At 45.0% G+C, this 20,799-nt stretch overlaps 1 protein-coding gene across 2 annotated transcripts in view; it reads left to right on the top strand.

Annotated features, from left to right (window-relative positions):
- The window catches only part of GAREM1 (GRB2 associated regulator of MAPK1 subtype 1), a 210,473-nt gene extending 190,114 nt beyond the window's left edge, over nucleotides 1–20,359 (top strand). For both annotated transcript variants that reach the window (XM_069731261.1, XM_069731262.1), the window contains 2 exons: nucleotides 5,310–5,476; nucleotides 18,298–20,359. In XM_069731261.1, the coding sequence (XP_069587362.1) occupies nucleotides 5,310–5,476; nucleotides 18,298–19,198 (1,068 nt within the window). In that variant the 3' untranslated portion in view covers nucleotides 19,199–20,359. The remainder of the gene's footprint in view (nucleotides 1–5,309; nucleotides 5,477–18,297) is intronic.
- Nucleotides 20,360–20,799: the final 440 nt, after the last annotated feature.

Here is a 20,799-nt window from a genome sequence, read left to right as displayed (position 1 = left end):
CAAACACATCTTCAGGCTGTGTAAGGGCTAATTGACCAAGAAGAAGAGTGATGGGGTGCTACGCCAGATGACCTGGCCTCCACAGTCACCAGACCTGAACCCAATCGGGATGGTTTGGGGTGAACTGGACCGCAGCGTGAAGGCAAAAGGGCCAACAAGTGCTAAGCATCTCTGGGAACTCCTTCAAGATTGTTGGAAGACCATTTCCGGTGACTACCTCTTGAAGCTCATCAAGAGAATGCCAAGAGTGTGCAAAGCAGTCATGAAAGCAAAAGGTGGCTACTTTGAAGAACCTAGAATATAATACACATTTTTCAGTTTCATACTTTTTTATTAAGTATATAATTCCACATGTATTTATAGTTTTGATGCCTTCAGTGTGAATATAGTCTTCAGTCTGATGATACCCGGAGCACTATCAAATACATTATCAGCAAAAGGAAACATTATGGTACCACAGCAAACCTGCCAAGAGAGGGCCGCCCACCAAAACTCTTATCCCGACAAGGATGACATTAATCAGATAAACCAAAGGTAACCCTGAAGGAGCTTCAGAGTTCCCAAGCAGAGACTGGAGTATCTGTCCATATGACAGCTATGTCGTCCACTTCATAGGGGTGGCCTTTATGGAAGAATGGGTATAACAAAAGGATTTACTTACACACAAAAATTGTAAGGCTCATATTGAGTTCGTCAAAATAAATGTGGGAGACTTCCCAAATGCATGGAGGAAGGAGCTGTGGTCAGATGATGGCACAATTGAACTTTTTGGCCACCAAGTAAACACTGTCTAGCACTAAACCAACACCGCTCATCATCCCGAGAGCGCTATCCTCACAGTGAAACATGGTGGTGGCAGCATCATGCTGTGGGATGTTTTTTGCCAGCAGGGACAAGGAATATGGTTCGAGCCGAGGAAAAGATGGTGCGTATTGTAGAGATATTCTTGAGTAAAGCCTGTTTCTGTCTGTGATTTGTAACTGGTACGGAGGTTCACCTTCCAAGAAGACAATGACCCAAAGCATACTGCTAAAGCAATACTTGAGTGGTTTAAGGGGAAACATGTAAATGTTTTGGAGTGGCCAAGTCAAAGCCCAGGCTTAATCAGGAAATCATCTAACTTGAAGGAGTTGAAGCAGTTTTGCTTTGAGGAATGGGCAAAAATCCCAGTGGCAAGATGTGGAAAACTCAGAGACTTATACAAAGCGACTTGCAGCTGTAATTGCTGCAAAAAGGAGGCTCTACAAAATGCTGACATTCAGGGGCTTTAAGGCTATGTGCACACGTAGGAAATGTGGTGCAGAATTTTCTGCACTAAGGGTATGTGTCCACGATCAGGATGGCCGGCTGTTTCGTCGGAGCGGCAAACCCGCTCTGCGCTAAGCTCCGCCCCCTTTCTGGGATGCGATGATGCCGGATGTGTTCATAGCACACATCCGGGATCATCGCACCCCACCATAGGGCCCTGTGTTATACCTTGTGGCGACGCAGCATCGCCGCAAGGTATACGGACATGCTGCGATCTTAAAAGACGCGCCGCATGTCCGTTGTCGCAGGGCCGCCGCGTGCGTGTACCACGCATAGTGGAGACGGGATTTCATTAGATCCCCTCCACTATGCTGTAACGTTTTGACGCTGCGGCTCTATGCAGCGTCAAACACGCAGCGTTTTCTGCACGTGAGAACATACCCTAAGTCTGCATCTCCTGGCAGAATCCGCAGGTGCGTTTTTTGTGCGTTTTTTATGCGTTTTTTTGTGCAGATTTTACCACTGTGGATTTCTATAATGGAGGGGTGCAGAAACGCTGCAGAACTGCACAAAAGAAGTGACATGCACTTCTTTGAAATCTGCAGCGTTTCTGCGCAGATTTTTCTGCACAGCTTTTTTCTTCACATTGATTTACATTGTACTGTAAATCACAGTGCAGTTCTGCAGCGTTTCTGCTGCAGAAAAATCTGCTGCAGTTCTGCACTAAATCTGCATCGTGTGCTAATAGTCATGCATATACAGTCATGGACAAATTTTGAGAATGAGACAAATATTAATTTTTCCAAAGTCTACTGCTTCATTTTTTCTAATGGCAATTTGCATATACTCCTGAATGTCAGAGTGATCAGCTTAACAGCAATTACTGTACTTGCAAAGTCAATATTTGCCCAGAAAAAGAACTTTAACCCCCAAAACACATTTCAGCATCATTGCAGTCCTGCCTTAAAAGGAGCAGCTAACATCGTTTTAGTGATTGATCCATTAACACAGCTGTGGGTGTTGATGAGGACAGGGCTGGCGATCAATCAGTCATGATTAAGTAAGAATGACATCACTGGACACTTTATAAGGAGGCTGGTGCTTGGTATCATTGTTTCTCTTCAGTTATCCATGGTTATCTCTAAAGAAACACGTGCAGCCATCATTGCACTGCACAAAAATGGCCTAACGGAAGAGTATCGCAGCTACAAAGATTGCACCTGAGTCAACAATCTATCGCATCATCAAGAACTTCAAGGAGAGAGCTTCCATTGTTGTCAAAAAGGCTCCATAGCGCCCAAGAAAGACCAGCAAGCGCCAGGACCGTATCTTAAAACTGTTTCAGCTGCGGGATTGACTACCAGCAGTGCCGACCTTGCTCAGGAATGGCAGCAGTCTGGTGTGAGTGCTTCTGCACGCACTGTGAGGCGGAGACTCTTTGAGCAAGGCCTGGTTTCAAGGAGGGCAGCAAAGAAGCCACTTCTCTCCAGAAAAAAACATCAGGGACCAACTGATATTCTGCAAAAGGTACAGGGAGTGGACTGCTGAGGACTGGGGCAAAGTCATTTTATCTGATGAATCCCCTTTTCGATTGTTTGGGACATCTGGAAAACAGCTTATTCGGAGAAGAAGAGGTGAGCGCTACCACCAGTCTTGTCTCATGCCAACTGTAAAGCATCCTGAAACCATTCATGTGTGGGGTTGCTTCTCAGTCAAGGGAATCAGCTCACTCAGAGTCTTGCCTAAAAACACAGCCATGAATAAAGAATGGTACCAGAATGTCCTCCAAGAGCAACTTCTCCCAACCTTCCAAGAGCAGTTTGGAGCCCAACAATGCCTTTTCCAGCATGATGGAGCACCTTGCCATAAAGCAAAGGTGATAACTAAATGGCTCATGGAACAAAACATAGAGATTTTGGGGCCATGGCCAGGAAACTCCCCAGATCTTAATCCCATTGAGAACGTGTGGTCAATCATCAAGAGACGGGTGGACAAACAAAAACCAACAAATTCTCGCAAAATGCAAGCATTGATTATGCAAGAATGGACTGCTATCAGTCAGGATTTGGTCCAGAAGTTGATTGAGAGCATGCCAGGGAGAATTGCAGAGGTCTTGAAGAAGAAGGGTCGACACTGCAAATATTGACTTGCTGCATTAACTCATTCTAACTGTCAATATAACCTATTGGTACTCATAATATGATTACAATTATATTTCTGTATGTGATATAAATATCAGACAAACACTAATAAAAACCAGAGGGCAGCAGATCATGTGAAAATATAATTTTGGTGTCATTCTCAAAACTATTGGCCATGACTGTAGATGTTCTCAATTATTTTGTTCTATTTGTTGTTTGCTTCACAATAAAAAGTAAAAACAAACGCTCACAGTTGTAGGCATGTCCTTTACAAGAACTGATGCAAATCCTCAAAAAAAAAAAAAACCTGTGAAATTACAGATTGAGGTAGCAAAACACAAAAACTCCAAGGGAGGTGAATACTTTTGCATGCCACTGTACTTCTGATACTTGCATTCCAGCAGAAGTAGGGCAAGAAATGTTGTAAATCGGCCTGACAGTTTCACCATTAGGCGGCTTGTAATGCAGAGAAACCTGTCTGTACCACATTAATAGTTAAAGGACAGTTTGGAGCCGATCCAGAAACTTCATTTCTCTAGAGCTTAGCTGAGACTTCAGTGAAGTGACCTGCAGTAGACTCTGCTCTAATTGGGGTCACACCCTGTAATTAGGAAGCAAATGCTGGAGAACAACATCAAAGCAGCAAGTCATTGACAACTTTACATGTGCTGAGAAGTACAGTGTGAACCAGATTACTAAGATCAGTTGTCAAAATTCTCACATAAAAAAAGTTAATGTCAATGCCATGTGCTACCCACCATGAAAGTAAGATTAGGAGACAATGTAGGAGCAACTCATATACTGCAGTAGATAAAATCAGTAAAAATATATGCAATATCACTGAATTGTAAATCCTCATCTTGTCCCGTAATCTTATTGTATATGTGAATGGGACATGTACAGTGCTCAGGACCCACTCGTGAGGACATGGTCCACCTGGCCTTTATGATACACGGTAACATGTTATAACACTAAAGCCACCTGCCTAATATTGTCATAATATGTGACGGTCCCTCTACCGCCGCTAAAATGGGTCCAATGCTTTGAGGCACCTGAACCAGCAAGGTGTACTGGATCAGGCACCAGGACGTTAACAGCAGATCCTTAAGGTACCGTCACACTTAGCGACGCTGCAGCGATACCGACAACTATCCGGAGCGCTGCAGCGTCGCTGTTTGGTCGCTGGAGTGCTGTCACACAGACAGCTCTCCAGCGACCAAAGATCCCGAGGTTAGGATGGCTGTTGACCAAGCAGGTGACAGCTGTCAGTCACAATTTCCCCTTGTTCTATAAAGGGAAAGCAGAGTAGGTGTTTCCTCTAGAAAAAATGATCTGTGTGTTTTGAATATATAGTGCCCGATCCTTCTCATTTATTACAGTTTGTGGTCCCCATATGCATCAGATGGTCAGCAAATATTGGCGGGTCCTGAATACTTTATTATAAAGTGTATGTGAGCTTTGAGGTGGGCCTCCATGAATAGGACTTTTTTTTCCTAGAAATCTACAAATGCTCAATGAGACTGAGATTTGGAGTATTTGGAGGTCAAGTCATTTGAAACTTGGTCATGTTCTTTAAACCGTTCCAGAGCAATTTTTGTGGTATGTTGGGGTGAGTTATCTGGCCGAAAGTGGGCACTGCTGTTAGGGAATACCATGACCATGGCGCCGGTACATGGTCTATAACAATTTGTATAGTTGGTACATGTCAGATTAACATTACAGAAATGCCCAGACCAAGCGCTTCATTAGAGTTTTTTTTCCATAGTGCATATTTCCCCAGGTAAGTGATGCGCACTCGTCTAGCTCTCCACCTAATGTAGAAGATGTCCGTTTTGATCAGACCAGCCCTCCTAATAACGTACTCTGTGTATACCGTCATGTCCAGATTAGCTGAGTAATAAACTCTCTCCTCCATTTTAGGTGAAGGAAGAATGCAGATTCTTGAATGCTCCACCTGTGCCTCCTCGCAGTTCCAAACCATCGTCCCCCACCCCATCTGTTCCTCCGCCAACAGGAAAAATAGCACGGCAGCAAACACGCTCTCCCAGTCCTACGCTTTCCTACTACTCCTCAGGGCTGCACAGCATGTAAGTACTACCGGTCTGTAATGCTGAGAGCCGCATCATAGTGCAAAACTCAGCAAATCCGAAAGGCTGGAGGTGACATCTAGCTGTCCTCTCCTCACTGGGCTTGCATTAGATGTAACTTTAGTCCAGCAACTTGATAAGGACAAAGAGCATTATTTGGCTGCAGGCAAATATTTAATTCCCCTTATTAGGTCACCAGAATAGAAAAATAAATTCCCGTAGCAAAATGAAAAGAATGCATAGAAGTTATTTGAGGAACCAGAGCAGATTTTTACACTAAAGGTTCCTTGTGAACTCAGACATCTATAAACATGACGATTAAAAAAATATTGGGAACATTTACAATTTTTGCCAAATTTGAGGCTCTTACTCTAAAACAAAGTAAGTATACTGAAAATCCTAAGTGTCTTTACTACAAGACCCACAGAAGAAATGCCAGTGTCGGCCTCATTTTATGAATTTTAAGAGGGTTTTGTTTGTTTTTTTGTTTTTTTATTAGAGTAGACAATTTAAAGGTTCTTAGAAATGTCACTTAAAGGGGTTATCTAGCTCCTCTCACTTCCTCATCTGGAGGTGAGTGTTCCTGGTGACATTGAATCAATAGTCACTTGACAGGTTTGGCTTTTCTCTAATAGGACAGGTGTGATACCTGCAGGTAGCCGGCAAGCATAAAAGTGGAAGTGAGACGACAGGCAACACCTCTTAATAGGTCTGAGACCACTAAGTGACAGCCGCTCTGGAAACAATTATGGGCTCATTAATAGTCTTCTATTTATTAAAATACTACAACTTGAAACAGGCACCCTTTATACTTTGATTTTTTTTTTCATGTGAAAAAAAATAAAGCAGAATGATTGTGTAAGAAATCAGAAACCTTCTGCTTCAAAACTATCATGTGCGAGACTATAGATAATGTGCATAAATACCCAATTCTTTTGACATAAAAGTAATGAATAGCTTATTTCTATTCCAACATTAAGTTTTCCCATATGCACAGGATAGGGAATCACTATGATCGCTAGGGGTCTGCCACTGGGACTGTCATTGAAATGCCTTGTCTGAATGCAGCAGTGGGCTAGTATTCATTGTCTGAGATTCAGATTGCTAGAAAAGCTGCATGCTGTGCGCTGCCATCACCTGCAGTCCCATAGACAATAGATAGACCGGTGACCACTTCATTCTGACTGGACAATTCAAACCATTATTTTTGGGATAAGTCGTGATTCGACAGCCTGCACCCATACCAAACACATTGTTATCGCCGATCATGCAAATAAAAGGTAACTTTTAATGTTAACCATCTAAGGGTATGTGCACACGTATCTGTGAGGACTGCAGATTTTTCCACAGAGGATTTGATAAATCTGCAGTGCAAAACCGCTGCGGTTTTTACTGCGGATTTATCGCGGTTTCTATTGCGGATTCCGCTGCGGGTTTACACCTGCAGTTTTCTGTTGGAGCAGGTGTAAACCCGCAGCGGAATCCATACAAAGAATTGACATGCTGCGGAATGTAAACCGCTGCGTTTCCGCACGTTTTTTTCCGCAGCATGTGCACTGCGGATTTAGTTTCTTATAGGTTTACATTATACTGTAAACTCATGGGAAACCGCTGTGGACCCGCAGCTGCGGATCCGTAGCAAAATGCGCAGTGTGTGCACATACCCTAAAGTAGATTGGTCACCAGGTTTACCAGCTGCACAATTGTTAAATAGAAGTTGTACCTGATGAAGATGCTGTACTTACTCTGAAAATCCATGCCAGAGTGGCTGTACAATCTTCTCCCCACCCAACTTGATAAGCATCTCTTCATGTTCCCTCCTGCTGCTGAGATCTCACACTGCTCAGTGCAAGCTGCATCTGTCAGACAGGCTGTGTGGAGACTGCGTTCACTCATGAGCCCTGGACTCATCATAATATCAAGATTATACAACCAATAGGGCATGGAGTTTCAAAGGAAGTACCCCAGCCTCATATTAATAATTCTACTGCTTGTACTTGAAAATCTAGTTTTCATTTTGCTTTGACATAACCCAGTGTGCTGAACTCCTTGACCCAGGATACCATTAAGTATTATGAGGAATATTACTTTTTCCATTTCGCACAGACCTCAGTATTGCTCATGTGCTGGAGTAACTGGTGACTAATCTTCACCAGAAAAAATATCAGTCTGTTTCATCAAGGCAGCATCCTCCAAAATAATCACTTTCCTATAAGTAATCATTTCTATAGAAATTTGTTTGAATTACGTCATTAACTCAGAATCCACATGTTAAAGGGGTTCTCCAAGACTATTTTACACTACGTGAAAAAAAAGCATAGTTGGCCTTTAGATTTCTATGAAACCTATCCATGAGGCTGGAACTGTAAGACTCTTAAGTTTTTTTCTCCTTCGCCTCATTGGGGGACACAGACCGTGGGGTGTATGCTGCTGCCAATAGGAGGCTGACACTAAGTGATACAAAAAAAAGTTAGCTCCTCCCCTGCAGTATACACCCTCCTGCTGGCTCTCAGCTAACCAGTTCTTGCTTAGTGTCTGTAGGAGGCACATGGGTCTGTTTCAGACCCCAACGTTTTTATTTTATTGTTTACTTTTCTGTAAATTTTTATTTTTTAATTAACGGAGTGAAGGGGGCGACGGTTCCTTTCAAGGTTCCGATCTCCCCCGAACCATCAACAGGCGAGCACGGCGAGTATACCTCCCCGTACCCTCTCCTGCGACGTGGGAAGCCATGCCTGAGCTCACTTCAGGGGCGACGGTTCCTTTCATGGTCCCGATCTCCCCACACCAGCAGCAGGCGACCACATGGAGTGTCGCCTCCATGTATCCTCTCCTGGAGCCAGGCCTAATGCCGGACAACTGGCCCTGTCCACCCGGACTGAAGTCCGTGGCTGTACAGAGGCCCCTCTCTATGGCGTCCGAGCAGCCCCCACTGTCCCACCACTGTGAAAGCGGATGGCACAAGGAGGCGGACGGGTCCTCTCCACCTCCCTAACAAACGGATGATGGATTGAGGCTTATCCCTAAACCGTCCACGCTGCACAGAACAGCGCTGAAACCCACATCCGCGGCGGCTCCATGCCGGGACGCGCACCGATGGTGAAGTGAATCCATCTTCAGTGGGATATCCACATGCTGACAGGCAGCCTCAGTCACTTCCCTGTGGCCCACCTCTCTGAGGTAACGCTCTGGATGGCTGCAAAAATTTAGTCCCCGGCTTCGGCCGATTTGTAGGCCGCATCCTGGAAGTCTTGCCTGGAACGACCCACTGGTGACGTCCGCCGGCTACAGAAATTTAGGCCCCGGCTTAGGCCTATTCAACATTGTGTCTGTGGCTCCGCCCCCCAAATTGGCGCTTCTCGCTCTCTGCGAGATTTTATCAACTCTGCAGCTCCCGGTGGCCATCTTGGTTCACCCGGCCAGCTCACACTGGGGTGACAGTATTTATTTATTTATTTTTATTTTTTTTTTTTTTCTGGTCTTAAAGGTGCATGACCAGTATTCTCTGGTCTTAAAGGTGCATGACCAGTATTCTCTGGTCTTAAAGGTGCACGACCAGTATTCTCTGGTCTTAAAGGTGCACGACCAGTATTCTCTGGTCTTAAAGGTGCACGACCAGTATTCTCTGGTCTTAAAGGTGCACGACCAGTATTCTCTGGTCTTAAAGGTGCACGACCAGTATTCTCTGGTCTTAAAGGTGCACGACCAGTATTCCCTGGTCTTAAAGGTGCATGACCAGTATTCCCTGGTCTTAAAGGTGCACGACCAGTATTCTCTGGTCTTAAAGGTGCACGACCAGTATTCTCTGGTCTTAAAGGTGCACGACCAGTATTCTCTGGTCTTAAAGGTGCACGACCAGTATTCTCTGGTCTTAAAGGTGCACGACCAGTATTCTCTGGTCTTAAAGGTGCACGACCAGTATTCCCTGGTCTTAAAGGTGCACGACCAGTATTCCCTGGTCTTAAAGGTGCACGACCAGTATTCCCTGGTCTTAAAGGTGCACGACCAGTATTCCCTGGTCTTAAAGGTGCAGGACCAGTATTCCCTGGTCTTAAAGGTGCAGGACCAGTATTCCCTGGTCTTAAAGGTGCAGGACCAGTATTCCCTGGTCTTAAAGGTGCAGGACCAGTATTCCCTGGTCTTAAAGGTGCAGGTCCAGTATTCCCTGGTCTTAAAGGCGCATGTCCAGTATTCTCTGGTCTTAAAGGCGCATGACCAGTATTCTCTGGTCTTAAAGGCGCATGACCAGTATTCTCTGGTCTTAAAGGCGCATGACCAGTATTCCCTGGTCTTAAAGGCGCATGGCCAGTATTCCCCGATCTTAAAGGCGCATGACCAGTATTCCCCGGTCTTAAAGGCGCATGGCCAGTATTCCCCGATCTTAAAGGCGCATGACCAGTATTCCCCGGTCTTAAAGGCGCATGACCAGTATTCCCTGGTCTTAAAGGTGCATGGCCAGTATTCCCCGATCTTAAAGGCGCATGACCAGTATTCCCCGGTCTTAAAGGCGCATGACCAGTATTCCCCGGTCTTAAAGGCGCATGACCAGTATTCCCCGGTCTTAAAGGCGTATGACCAGTATTTCCTGGTCTTAAAGGCGCTTGATCAGTCCGAGGAGCCCTCCGCTGCCGACCCCAGCTTTATCCTCTAGTTCCCCTCAGTGGACTTCTTCACTGACCAATCCATGGTTCTCTGACCAAGAGATTGAATCCCTCTGTGTACCCTCTGTGTTTGGAGTGCTCGCAGGACCAATATACAGGGTCCCTATCCTACATGGGAGCCGTCGGCTAGCAGGGGCCGCAAGTATTCTAGAAACGTGCAGGTATCTAGAAACATACAGGTATCTAGAAAACGGAAGTTTTTCGTTTCCTGCTCCCTCACCAATGATTTGATGACAACAAGGCTCTGAATATGGATTGGATATTGCCTGAGCTTGCCAGACCTTCAGAGACTAAACTCCCTCGAGAGCATTTGCCATTCAATTCGGATAAGCGATTCACTGGACAGAAGCCTCTACGTGGGATGCCATGCCTGGCCTGTTTTTTAAGGGCGACGGGTCCTTTAAAGGGCACCGATCTCCCCACACCATCAACAGACGAGCACACGGAGTGTCGTCTCCATGTTTCCTCTTCTGCATCCAGGCCTAACGCCAGACAACCTGTCCTGTCCACCTGGAGACCTGTACTCTGTGGACATATAGAGGCACCCTTTTTGGCGTACGAGCTCCCCCCTCTGCATCACCACTATTTAGTGGATGATGCAAGAAGGCGGACAATTCCTCTCCACTTCCCTGTTAAGAGGTTGATGGATCGAGGGTTCCTAATTTTTATCTCTGCACCGTGAAAAGAGGAGATGGCAAGAGACTATGACCTGCTGGATGCAGCCGCACATTCTGCCATGGGGCAGATTAACCGGGTAGAATCTCCTGTGGTATACCTACCAGTATCCCTACCTGATGGGTCATCAATTAAAAATACCACGGACTGTCAGATAGCAAATCTGGTTCGTTCCGTCTTACGGCTTCGGGTCCAGCGCTCTATCCTCCCTAGCGGCCGCATGGATTGTTAGAGCAATGGTCTCCTGGCTGGAGACCTTAACTACCCTGATTCACACCAGCAACAACTGGCCAATCAAATCCTTTGAGCGGGAGACTGACAAAGGATTGTATAAGGATTGTCCAGCACAGTCTAGATCTAAGGGATCTTGGTTCCAAACAGGGGTACGAAAAGTAAGATCGACCCTGGACCTCAAACTTCTAACAACCTTTGACATGGTCCTCCTTCTTTGGATGGAGTTCCTCCGCTCAGCCATTACTTCAACAGAAAAAGGTGCAGTTTCCGGCATCCATCGACATTCGGGTTGCTTGCCCTCTGCAAAAATTCCTTCGCCTTTCCATTCGTCAGCAGCATTTTCAAGTCACAACCTTGTCCTTCGGCCTTGCTTCCGCACCCAGAGTGTTTGCACGGGTCATGGTAGATGTCATGTTTCTCTTGCACTCTATAGGCGTGCTCATCCTGCCCTGTTTGGTCTGTCTAGCCGCCCTTCCAGGACTACGCTGAGTCGTCTATATCACTTGCGATACCTTCTCTCCTGGGCTGGCAGCTACACTTAGACAAGTTCTCCTCATTTCCAGCCCAGCAGATATCCTTTTTGAGGATGATCCTGCACACTTCTAGAAGGATGGTAATTCTTCCTCGAGACAAGGTCATGGCCCTTCAACAGGGAGCTCGCGCAAGGAGAGTTCTGAGGACTTGATTACTCACCCCCTCATTTCATTCGATTTGCTAAGAGAGTTCTGAGGAAGAATGGTGACTACAATGGAAGCGGTTTCCTTCGCTCCGCTCGTTTTCAGCAAGTCAAACAGACTTTCAGACAATAGTCTCTGAGCTCCTTCCTCATCCAGGGCCTTTCTCCCAGTTCAATGGTTATTAGTAACTACCAATGCCAGTCTTCTTCTCCCCATCATTGTTCTGGAGATCCGAACGGTAGTTTTACAGCAGGTCCACTGCCTTCTGGCGGGTCACCCTATCCAAATTCAATTGGATAATGCCACGGCGGTGCCTTACGTCAGTCATCTAGCAGGTACCCACGGTCAGGCGCCATAACCGAGGTACCTCACTTTCTCTGATGGGCCGAAGTCTATTATTCAGTGATCTCGGCAGTATATATCCCAGAAGTAGAACTCTGAACGGCAAACAAATTCAGCCGTCAGGGTTCCGCCTCAAGTCAGTGGGAACTTCACCCCGAAGTCTTCCATCAGATCTGTCCTTACTGGAGCTCTCCAGTTGTAGGTGGGATGACATCCAGACTGAAGGCCAATGTACTCAAGTTCGTGGTTCGGCCTCGAGATCCAAGAGCCATCGCTCTCCATGCTCTGGTTCTGCCGTGGTACCAGTTTCCATAACTCCCCTTCCACTGCTTCCGAAAGCCTTTCGGAAGCAGAAAGGGGCCCCAGTGATCCTCAGAGATCCGCACTGACCGCGTCCGTTTTTTGTTTGCGGAGCTAGTATCTTCTCGCCTTATCGCAGCACAACTGCAAGTAGGGACTTTCTCACAGGGAGTTTTCACACGTAGTTCTTCCCTATCGCATACCGTTAGATCATTGGGACCTTATTATTCCTAGGAGCCTTACAGTAGGCTCCTTTTTCATCCGGGCAGACTTTACTATCAGGGAAAGTCGTCCCGTTCTCCTCTGCGATATTCTCACTCTGACGAGTCTTCGGAGCTAGCTTCTCTGCTCTTTCAGACTTTTTTCCCTTATTACCTTCGAGGCAAGGTTGTCCTCAGGCCATCTCCATCCCTTGTTACCAAGTTGGTACTGTATTACCACTGTTATGAGGGCTTAGTTCTTCCCTCATCTCTTTTGGCTCCAGTCCACAAAATGGAATAAGATCCCCCATATTCTGGACGAAGTGAGTGCTCTGAGTAGGTACGTCTTGACAACGGCATCCTTCTGAAGGTTAGATGTTTTATTTGGGCTTCCTGACGGTAGAGGAAGGCTTCCTGACATTTTCAGGAAGGGTTTAGCCGTTTCATCGACCATGATAACATGGTGAATTCTTTTCACCATCCAGGAGTCCTTCCGTGCTAGATGTCAGCGTATCTCCCTGTCTATCAAGTGTCCTAGGCACCAGGCGTCTGCAAGGCACGCCTGCAAGCTTGCGGATTCGTCCAGTCCGCATGCATTCTTGAAGCACTATAATTCCCACACTTCCACAGATGTGAGTCTGGGCAGGCGGACTCTGCAGGCCGCGGTGGCGCACTTGTAAGTAGCGGTTACACAGGGCCTGATCTGTTGTTGTCCCCACCCAGGGACTGCTTTGGGACGTCCCACGGTCTGTGTCCCCCAATGAGGCGAAGGAGAAATAGGGATTTTTGTGTACTCACCGTAAAATCCTTTTCTCCGAGCCATTGGGGGACACAGCTCCCACCCTGTTATTAGCTTATGCTTGTTTTTTTAGAATATGACATGCTATACGCTCATATATTGTTATTGATCTCCTACTGCTTTTGCACCGAACTGGTTAGCTGAGAGCCAGCAGGGGGGTGTATACTGCAGGGGAGGAGCTAATTTTTTTTTTGTATCACTTAGTGTCAGCCTCCTATTGGCAGCAGCATACACCCACGGTCTGTGTCCCCCAATGAATGGCTCGGAGAAAAGGATTTTACGGTGAGTACACAAAAATCCCTATTTTATGCTCAAATACACAGCATAAAAAATTCACCTAAACCTCATCATGGAACTTAACCCCTTCATGACCAGGGGATTTTTCGTTTTTCCGTGTTCGTTTTTCGCTCCCCTCCTTCCCAGAGCCATAACTTTTTTATTTTTCCGTCAATTTGGCCATGTGAGGGCTTATTTTTTGCGGGACGAGTTGTACTTTTGAACGACATCATTGGTTTTAGCATGTCGTGTACTAGAAAACGGGAAAAAAATTCCAAGTGCGGTGAAATTGCAAAAAAAGTGCAATCCCACATTGGTTTTTTGTTTGGCTTTTTTGCTAGGTTCACTAAATGCTAAAACTGACCTGTCATTATGATTCTCCAGGTCATTACGAGTTCATAGACACCAAACATGACTAGGTTATTTTTTATGTAAGTGGTGAGAAAAAATTCCAAACTTTGCTAAAAAAAAAAAAAAAAGTTGCGCCATTTTCCGATACTCGTAGCGTCTCCATTTTTCATCATCTGGGGTCGGTTGAGGGCTTATTTTTTGCGTGCCGAGATGACGTTTTTAATGATAGCATTTCGGTGCAGATACGTTCTTTTGATCGCCCGTTATTGCATTTTAATGCAATGTCGCGGCGACCAAAAAAACGTAATTCTGGCGTTTCGAATTTTTTTCCCGCTACGCTGTTTAGCGATCACGTTAATACTTTTTTTTAATTGATAGATCGGGCGATTCTGAGCGCGGCGATACCAAATATGCGTAGATTTGATTTTTTTTATTGATTTATTTTGATTGGGGCGAAAGGGGGGTGATTTAAACTTTTATGTTTTTTTTATTTTTTTCACATCTTTTTAAACTTTTTTTTTTAACTTTTGCCCTGCTTCAATAGCCTCCATGAGAGGCTAGAAGCAGGCATAGCACGATCGGCTCTGCTACATAGCAGCGATCTGCTGATCGCTGCTATGTAGCAGAATTGCACGTGTGCTGTGAGCGCCGACCACAGGGTGGCGCTCACAGCGACGGGCAATCAGTGACCATAGAGGTCTCAAGGACCTCTATGGTTACCATTCACAAGCATCGCCGACCCCCGATCATGTGACGGGGGTCGGCGATGACGTCATTTCCGGCCGGAAGCGGTAGTTAAATGCCGCTGTCTGCGTTTGACAGCGGCATTTAACTAGTTAATAGGTGCGGGCAGATCGCGATTCTGCCCGCGCCTATTACGGGCACATGTCAGCTGTTCAAAACAGCTGACATGTCCCGGCTTTGGTGCGGGCTCACCGCGGAGCCCTGCATCAAAGCAGGGGAGCCGGCATCGGACGGTATAGTACGTCCGATGCCGGTAAGGGGTTAAAGGGGTTTTTCTCGACTATTTTATATTTTATTTTTACTGTGGGCCTAAAAACGAACTGTTAATAGAGTCAACTACCTTTCTGCCGGTGATTCAGCTGCTCCATGTCAACATAGCAGCTCTTCTTCTTCTGGACTGTTAGGTCGATGGGGCGTTGACAACATGCTGATTGACACCCTGATTCCTACAGTTAGGCAGTTGGGAGCCAGCTGTCAGTGAGCATAACGTCAGCAGTCACGCAGCATCGACATCTCAGTAGAGAAGCAGCTGTTCTGTTAGCGTGACGTCAGCGGAAACCATTGCTCACAGGAACGGCCTTCCTTTAAGGGGGTTTCCACTACCAGAATATTGATTACCTATTCTTAAAGGGAACCTGTCACCCCCAAAATCGAAGGTGAGCTATGCTCACCGGCATCAGGGGCTTATCTACAGCATGCTGGAATGCAGTAGATAAGCCCCAATGTATCCTGAAAGACGAGAAAAAGAGGTTAGATTATGCTCACCCAGGGGCAGTCGCGGTCCGGTTCTGGTCCGATAGGCGTCGCGGTCTGGGGCCTCCTAACTTCTTACGATGACATCCTTAATAAGTGGGATTCCTTGCGTTATAAATGGGGTTGGGACCATCAGTTGTGTTGTGCAGAAGTCTGGTGGATACGCAGCTGATAGTCCTACTGAATAGACTGTTAGAATTTGTATTATAGCAAGAAAAAAGCAGCTAAGTAAAGAAAAATGAGTGGCCATCATTACTTTAAGAAATGAAGGTCAGTCAGTCCTAAAAATTGGGAAAACTTTGAAAGTGTCCCCAAGTGCAGTGGCAAAAATCATCAAGCTTTACAAAGAAACTGGCTCACATGAGGAACGCCCCAGGAAAGGAAGACCAAGAGTCACCTCTGCTTCTGAGGATAAGTTTATCCGAGTCACTAGCCTCAGAAATCGCAGGTTAACAGCAGCTCAGATTAGAGACTAGGTCAATGCCACACAGAGTTCTAGCAGCAAACACATCTCTAGAACAACTGTTAGGGTATGTGCACACGTAGAAAGGAGCTCTGCGGATTTTTCCGCAGCGGATTTCAGAAATCTGCAGGTAAAAGGCACTGCGTTTTACTTGCGGATTTTGTGCGGATTCTACCTGCGGTTTTACACCTGCGGATTCCTATTGTGGAGAAGGTGTAAACCACTGCAGAATCCGCACAAAGAATTGACATGCTGCGGAATGTAACCCGCACCGTTTCCGCACATTTTTTTCCGCACATTTTTTTCCGCAGCATGGGCACTGCAGATTGCGTTTTCCATAGGTTTACATTGTACTGTAAACGCATGGAAAGCTGCTGCGGACCTGCAGCTGCAGATCCGCTGCTAATCCGCAGCAAAATCCGCAAAGTGTGCACATAGCCTTAAGAGGAGACTTTGTGCAGCAGGCCTTCATGGTAAAATAGCTGCTAGGAAACCACTGCTAAGGACAGGCAGCAAGCAGAAGAGACTTGTTTGGGCTAAAGAACACAAGGAATGGACATTTGACCAGTGGAAATCTGTGCTTTGGTCTGATGAGTCCAAATTTGAGATCTTTGTTTCCAACCACTGTGTCTTTGTGCGACGCAGAAAAGGTGAACGGATGGACTCTACATGCCTGGTTCCCACCGTGAAGCATGGAGGAGGAGGTGTGATGGTGAGGGGGTGCATTGCTGGTGACACTGTTGAGGATTTATTCAAAATTGAAGGCATACTGAACCAGCATGGCTACCACAGCATCTTCCAGCGGCATGCTATTCCATCCGGTTTGCGTTTAGTTGGACCATCATTTATTTTTCAACAGGACAATGACCCCAAACACACCTCCAGGCTGTGTAAGGGCTATTTGTATATAATTCCACATGTGTTAATTCATAGCTTTGATTCCTTCTGTGTGAATGTCCAATTTTCATAGTCATGCAAATACATCGTGGCATTGGTTGGCTGCCTTTGGCAAAACGAGTGAGCAGAAAAGGTTAATGATAAGTCTTTCATTCATCAGACATATTTACTTGGAGGCAGATTATTTAGGATGGTTAATGATGCTTTAAGCCCTAATGAATTATAAATTATTTTATCTTAGCGTAAATAAAATATATCCCAGCCACCAATATTTTCTCATCTTGACAAATGTGTGGTCAGCAGCTGGTAGTGGGACGTTCATCTATCTTCCAGGTATTTGGGGTTACAGACAGTACGCATAAGAGCAGTAGACTTCCTTCTCTTATTACCGTACTTACGGTGTCCAGGTTCCTTATTACATTAATGCCGCAGTGTAATACAGCATAGACGACCATGAAATGGGAGCTGTATATTAGGCTGCATTGGAAATGTGCTACGCTCAAACAAGGTTTTTTTAATCAGATTATTTTTATCATCATACTTAGATTCCATATTTCGTTACTTAGACATGTCAGCATAAAATGCATGCGAGCCATGAAAACGTTGTGTTGTAAAATGCAGTCAAGAAACCACTATAATCTCCAGCCTAAAGTATCCACCACCTTCCAAAACTCTGATCTTAAAAAATAAAATGTGTAAGACACACAGTAGTAACCTACAAGTTAGCATATTATAGTTGACATAGAATAATACAGCAGTAGCTCATTTACTTGTTTTCTCTCTCATACACCATAGAGCAGCCAGTTTTAAGCAAGTTTCCGATAGGTGGAGCAATAAAAGTAAAGGCTAAACAAGGTCTAAGCATTCGTCGTCTTGCGACTGATCTGTCGTTTAGCAGGAATATGTAATGGACAGAGGGTGAATGACGGACAGAGACCTATCCCTTCTTTCTACGCCATGCACGCTAACATACTATGCCATACTGGAATTCCACACTTGGGAACATGGATCAAGAGAAGTGACCCACTTCTTTGAGGAAATTTAAATGGTGTTCTCCTCCTTTCAATTTTTTTGCAGTCCATAGGCTCACAGACTTGTAAAGGAAACTGAGATTTTACTCTCCCTCCTCAGGTCCAGTGATGTGTTTCCGCCATTACTGTGATCTTTGTTGATCAGTTGCAGCGGTGACCTAATGTCTACAGCATTTGTATCCACTTTGTATGTAGAAAAGCAGGAAATGTTGAGCCTAGCGATTGGCTGCAATATTCAATATTTACATTGCCTCACTAGAGCCAGGGATCAAAAGCTCAGATTAAACCACCATCATGCTTCCTTTATACCATATGGTTTTGTTGTAAAGATACTCGTTACCGTACATGACACAGAGGTCTGGTACAATCTTCTGTACATACAATAAGGAGTTGACTACTTGTGTGTTTTTTTTTCCAGTGGAGTTGCCGAAAATGAAGTTGCAAGCTCGTCAGACAATTCCCAGGTTTCATGTTATCCATGTAACTGGATCAAGAATGAGTCAAGTGATGTTGAGAGCAAGTTGCCTTGTGCGTTAGCAGCTTCTGAAGTCCTTCCCTCTCGACTATCGTGGCCAAACCGTTACTCTGGTGGGGCTGAAGGCATGAACACAAACGACCTGCTTGTGGACCAGTGCCGCAGTTATTACAGCTATCCCCGACAAAAGACCCCAGCCACACCAAAGAGAAATTTTCCTGCTCCATTTGACTTCAGTGGGGTTGAACCTTTACCTGGGGGCACACCGAGCGAAGTTATTGACGTTGCTGCAGGCTGTCCAAAGTCTGCCAGCTACTCATTGGACACCTCATCTGAGAAAATTGTCCCGGACAACAGCACAAAGCAAAGTATGTCATGTCCTGCATTACCTCCGCGGGCACCTAAGACAAGCGAGGTAACCGCAGTCCTCGAACCCCTCTCTCTGTCCATGAAAATTGATGGAGCAGAAGAAGGCTCACAGACTTGCTCCCCAGATATCACAGAAGAGCATTATTTGCCTAAAAAGGGCATGCAGGACATTTTCTCCATTTCATACCCATTTTCGTCTCCTCTACACATGCAGCTAGCACCAAGGTCATGCGGAGATGGCTCACCTTGGCAGCCTCCATCTGACCTCTCAGGACTGTCCATTGAAGAGGTATCGAAATCCCTTCGATTCATCGGGTTATCAGAAGATGTTGTCTCCTTTTTCGTCTCGGAAAAGATTGATGGCAATTTACTCGTCCAGCTCACAGAGGAGATACTTTCCGAGGACTTTAAGTTAAGCAAACTGCAGGTTAAAAAACTAATGCAATTTATTAATGGTTGGAGGCCTAAGATGTAAGACTGAAGGTGATACGCAAGGTACTGAACAAATGTATGGGAGCCCTTGGCTTATGAGCTGATGTTTGTACAATCGGAAATTGTTATTTTGCACTAAGAGAATAATGGTGGCTGTATATAGTCCTACTAAAGAAGAAATTACTATGCAGTGAAAGGTACGAGTTGTAGTTGTATCACTTAGTACTGTATGCCAGTGCAAGCATTATGAGAACACACAGTGTGCCTTGTGCATCACTGGCCAATGAGCGGCTGCTACAAAATGTTCACAGACATTAAAGGGAATTTTACCTTATAAGCTTTATGTTGAAAAATATAATATATTACTTACTAGCCAAAGCAATGTAGTTATGTTATCTCCAGACTAGAATTCATTACAACCATTGACCTTTGTCTCCCTTCCCCAATATAATATGAAGGAGCACTTAAGTGTATGCAATACACATGCAGATCTATTCCACGCTGCATATGGGATTTACATGCGCTACATTAAAGATCACATTTCATTCATGTTCCAGCTTTCGCGTACATGATGTGCTATGTGATTATATGTTTCCTGTTGGGAGTCAAGTGCATGATCAATAAAACATAAGATTTCTGCATAGTAAGTCCACAGCGGATACAGATGTAACCGATCTCCCAGAAACATCTGGTGTATTCTGTGCTGAAGTATTATAAAGAATATTATTCTTACCTTTATTACCAAGGTTATAATTTTTTTTTATTCCAGTGAATTCAGTCAAGATACAGATAACAATTGTACTTGGTATTAGTGTTTATGCAAAAAAAATTATCTCAAGGTGTGCTAGATCTAGACGCGGGCTCTGACATTTGTCCATAGGCATACTCCCACTCCATTCCCGCTATCTGATGTTTTGCACTTATGTTGCCTAAGAGCTAAGAGTGGCCTGGCTTAAGATTGACCATTGGCCTACAAGACTATTTAATTCCAGCTTTCGAAGGACGAGCCTCAAATGGTCAAGTATAGTTTTTATGATGAAGATTCTTTTAAATCATATTTTGTTTTTTTAATAAAAAACAAGTCCCAGAACAAAACCACTTGAGATATAGAGCGCTCATAGTATGGTAAAGCTATGGACATTTCTAGACTATGTATGTTTTATGTATATAAATATGTATAATATATAAAGTTATTTTCACTCTTCGTGTGAGACTTTACTTTCTTGGATTTGTATCTTTTTTAAAAGGTTTTTCAGGTTACAAATACAATTATTAGGAAAATCACCTATGCACGGATAGCTGCTATTTATATAAAATTATAGCAGGGATATGAGAAAAGTCCACAGCACTGTTGTGCCTGTATATCACCACCTCCTTAGATGCTTAGCACTGCTAAATATCGCTGCTGTGCCATGTTTGCCATATATAGACACTGGGTGCATATAAAAAGACGAGTATGCAAATCCAAGGGAAGGAAAAAACAGAAATGCACTCACCGGTCTCTTGTGCGATAGTCCTTTATTCAGAACATGTGCAGGCACACTTGGGGAGAACGTGGACAAAAGACGGCCGTTTCGCGCTGCCGTAGAAGCGTGGCAGCGCAAAACGGCCATCGTCTTTTGTCCACGTTCTCCCCAAGTGTGC

The sequence above is a fragment of the Ranitomeya imitator genome, chromosome 6 (genome assembly GCF_032444005.1).
Source record: "Ranitomeya imitator isolate aRanImi1 chromosome 6, aRanImi1.pri, whole genome shotgun sequence".
Lineage (NCBI taxonomy): Eukaryota > Metazoa > Chordata > Amphibia > Anura > Dendrobatidae > Ranitomeya > Ranitomeya imitator.
This window is presented reverse-complemented; position numbering and strand designations above follow the sequence as displayed.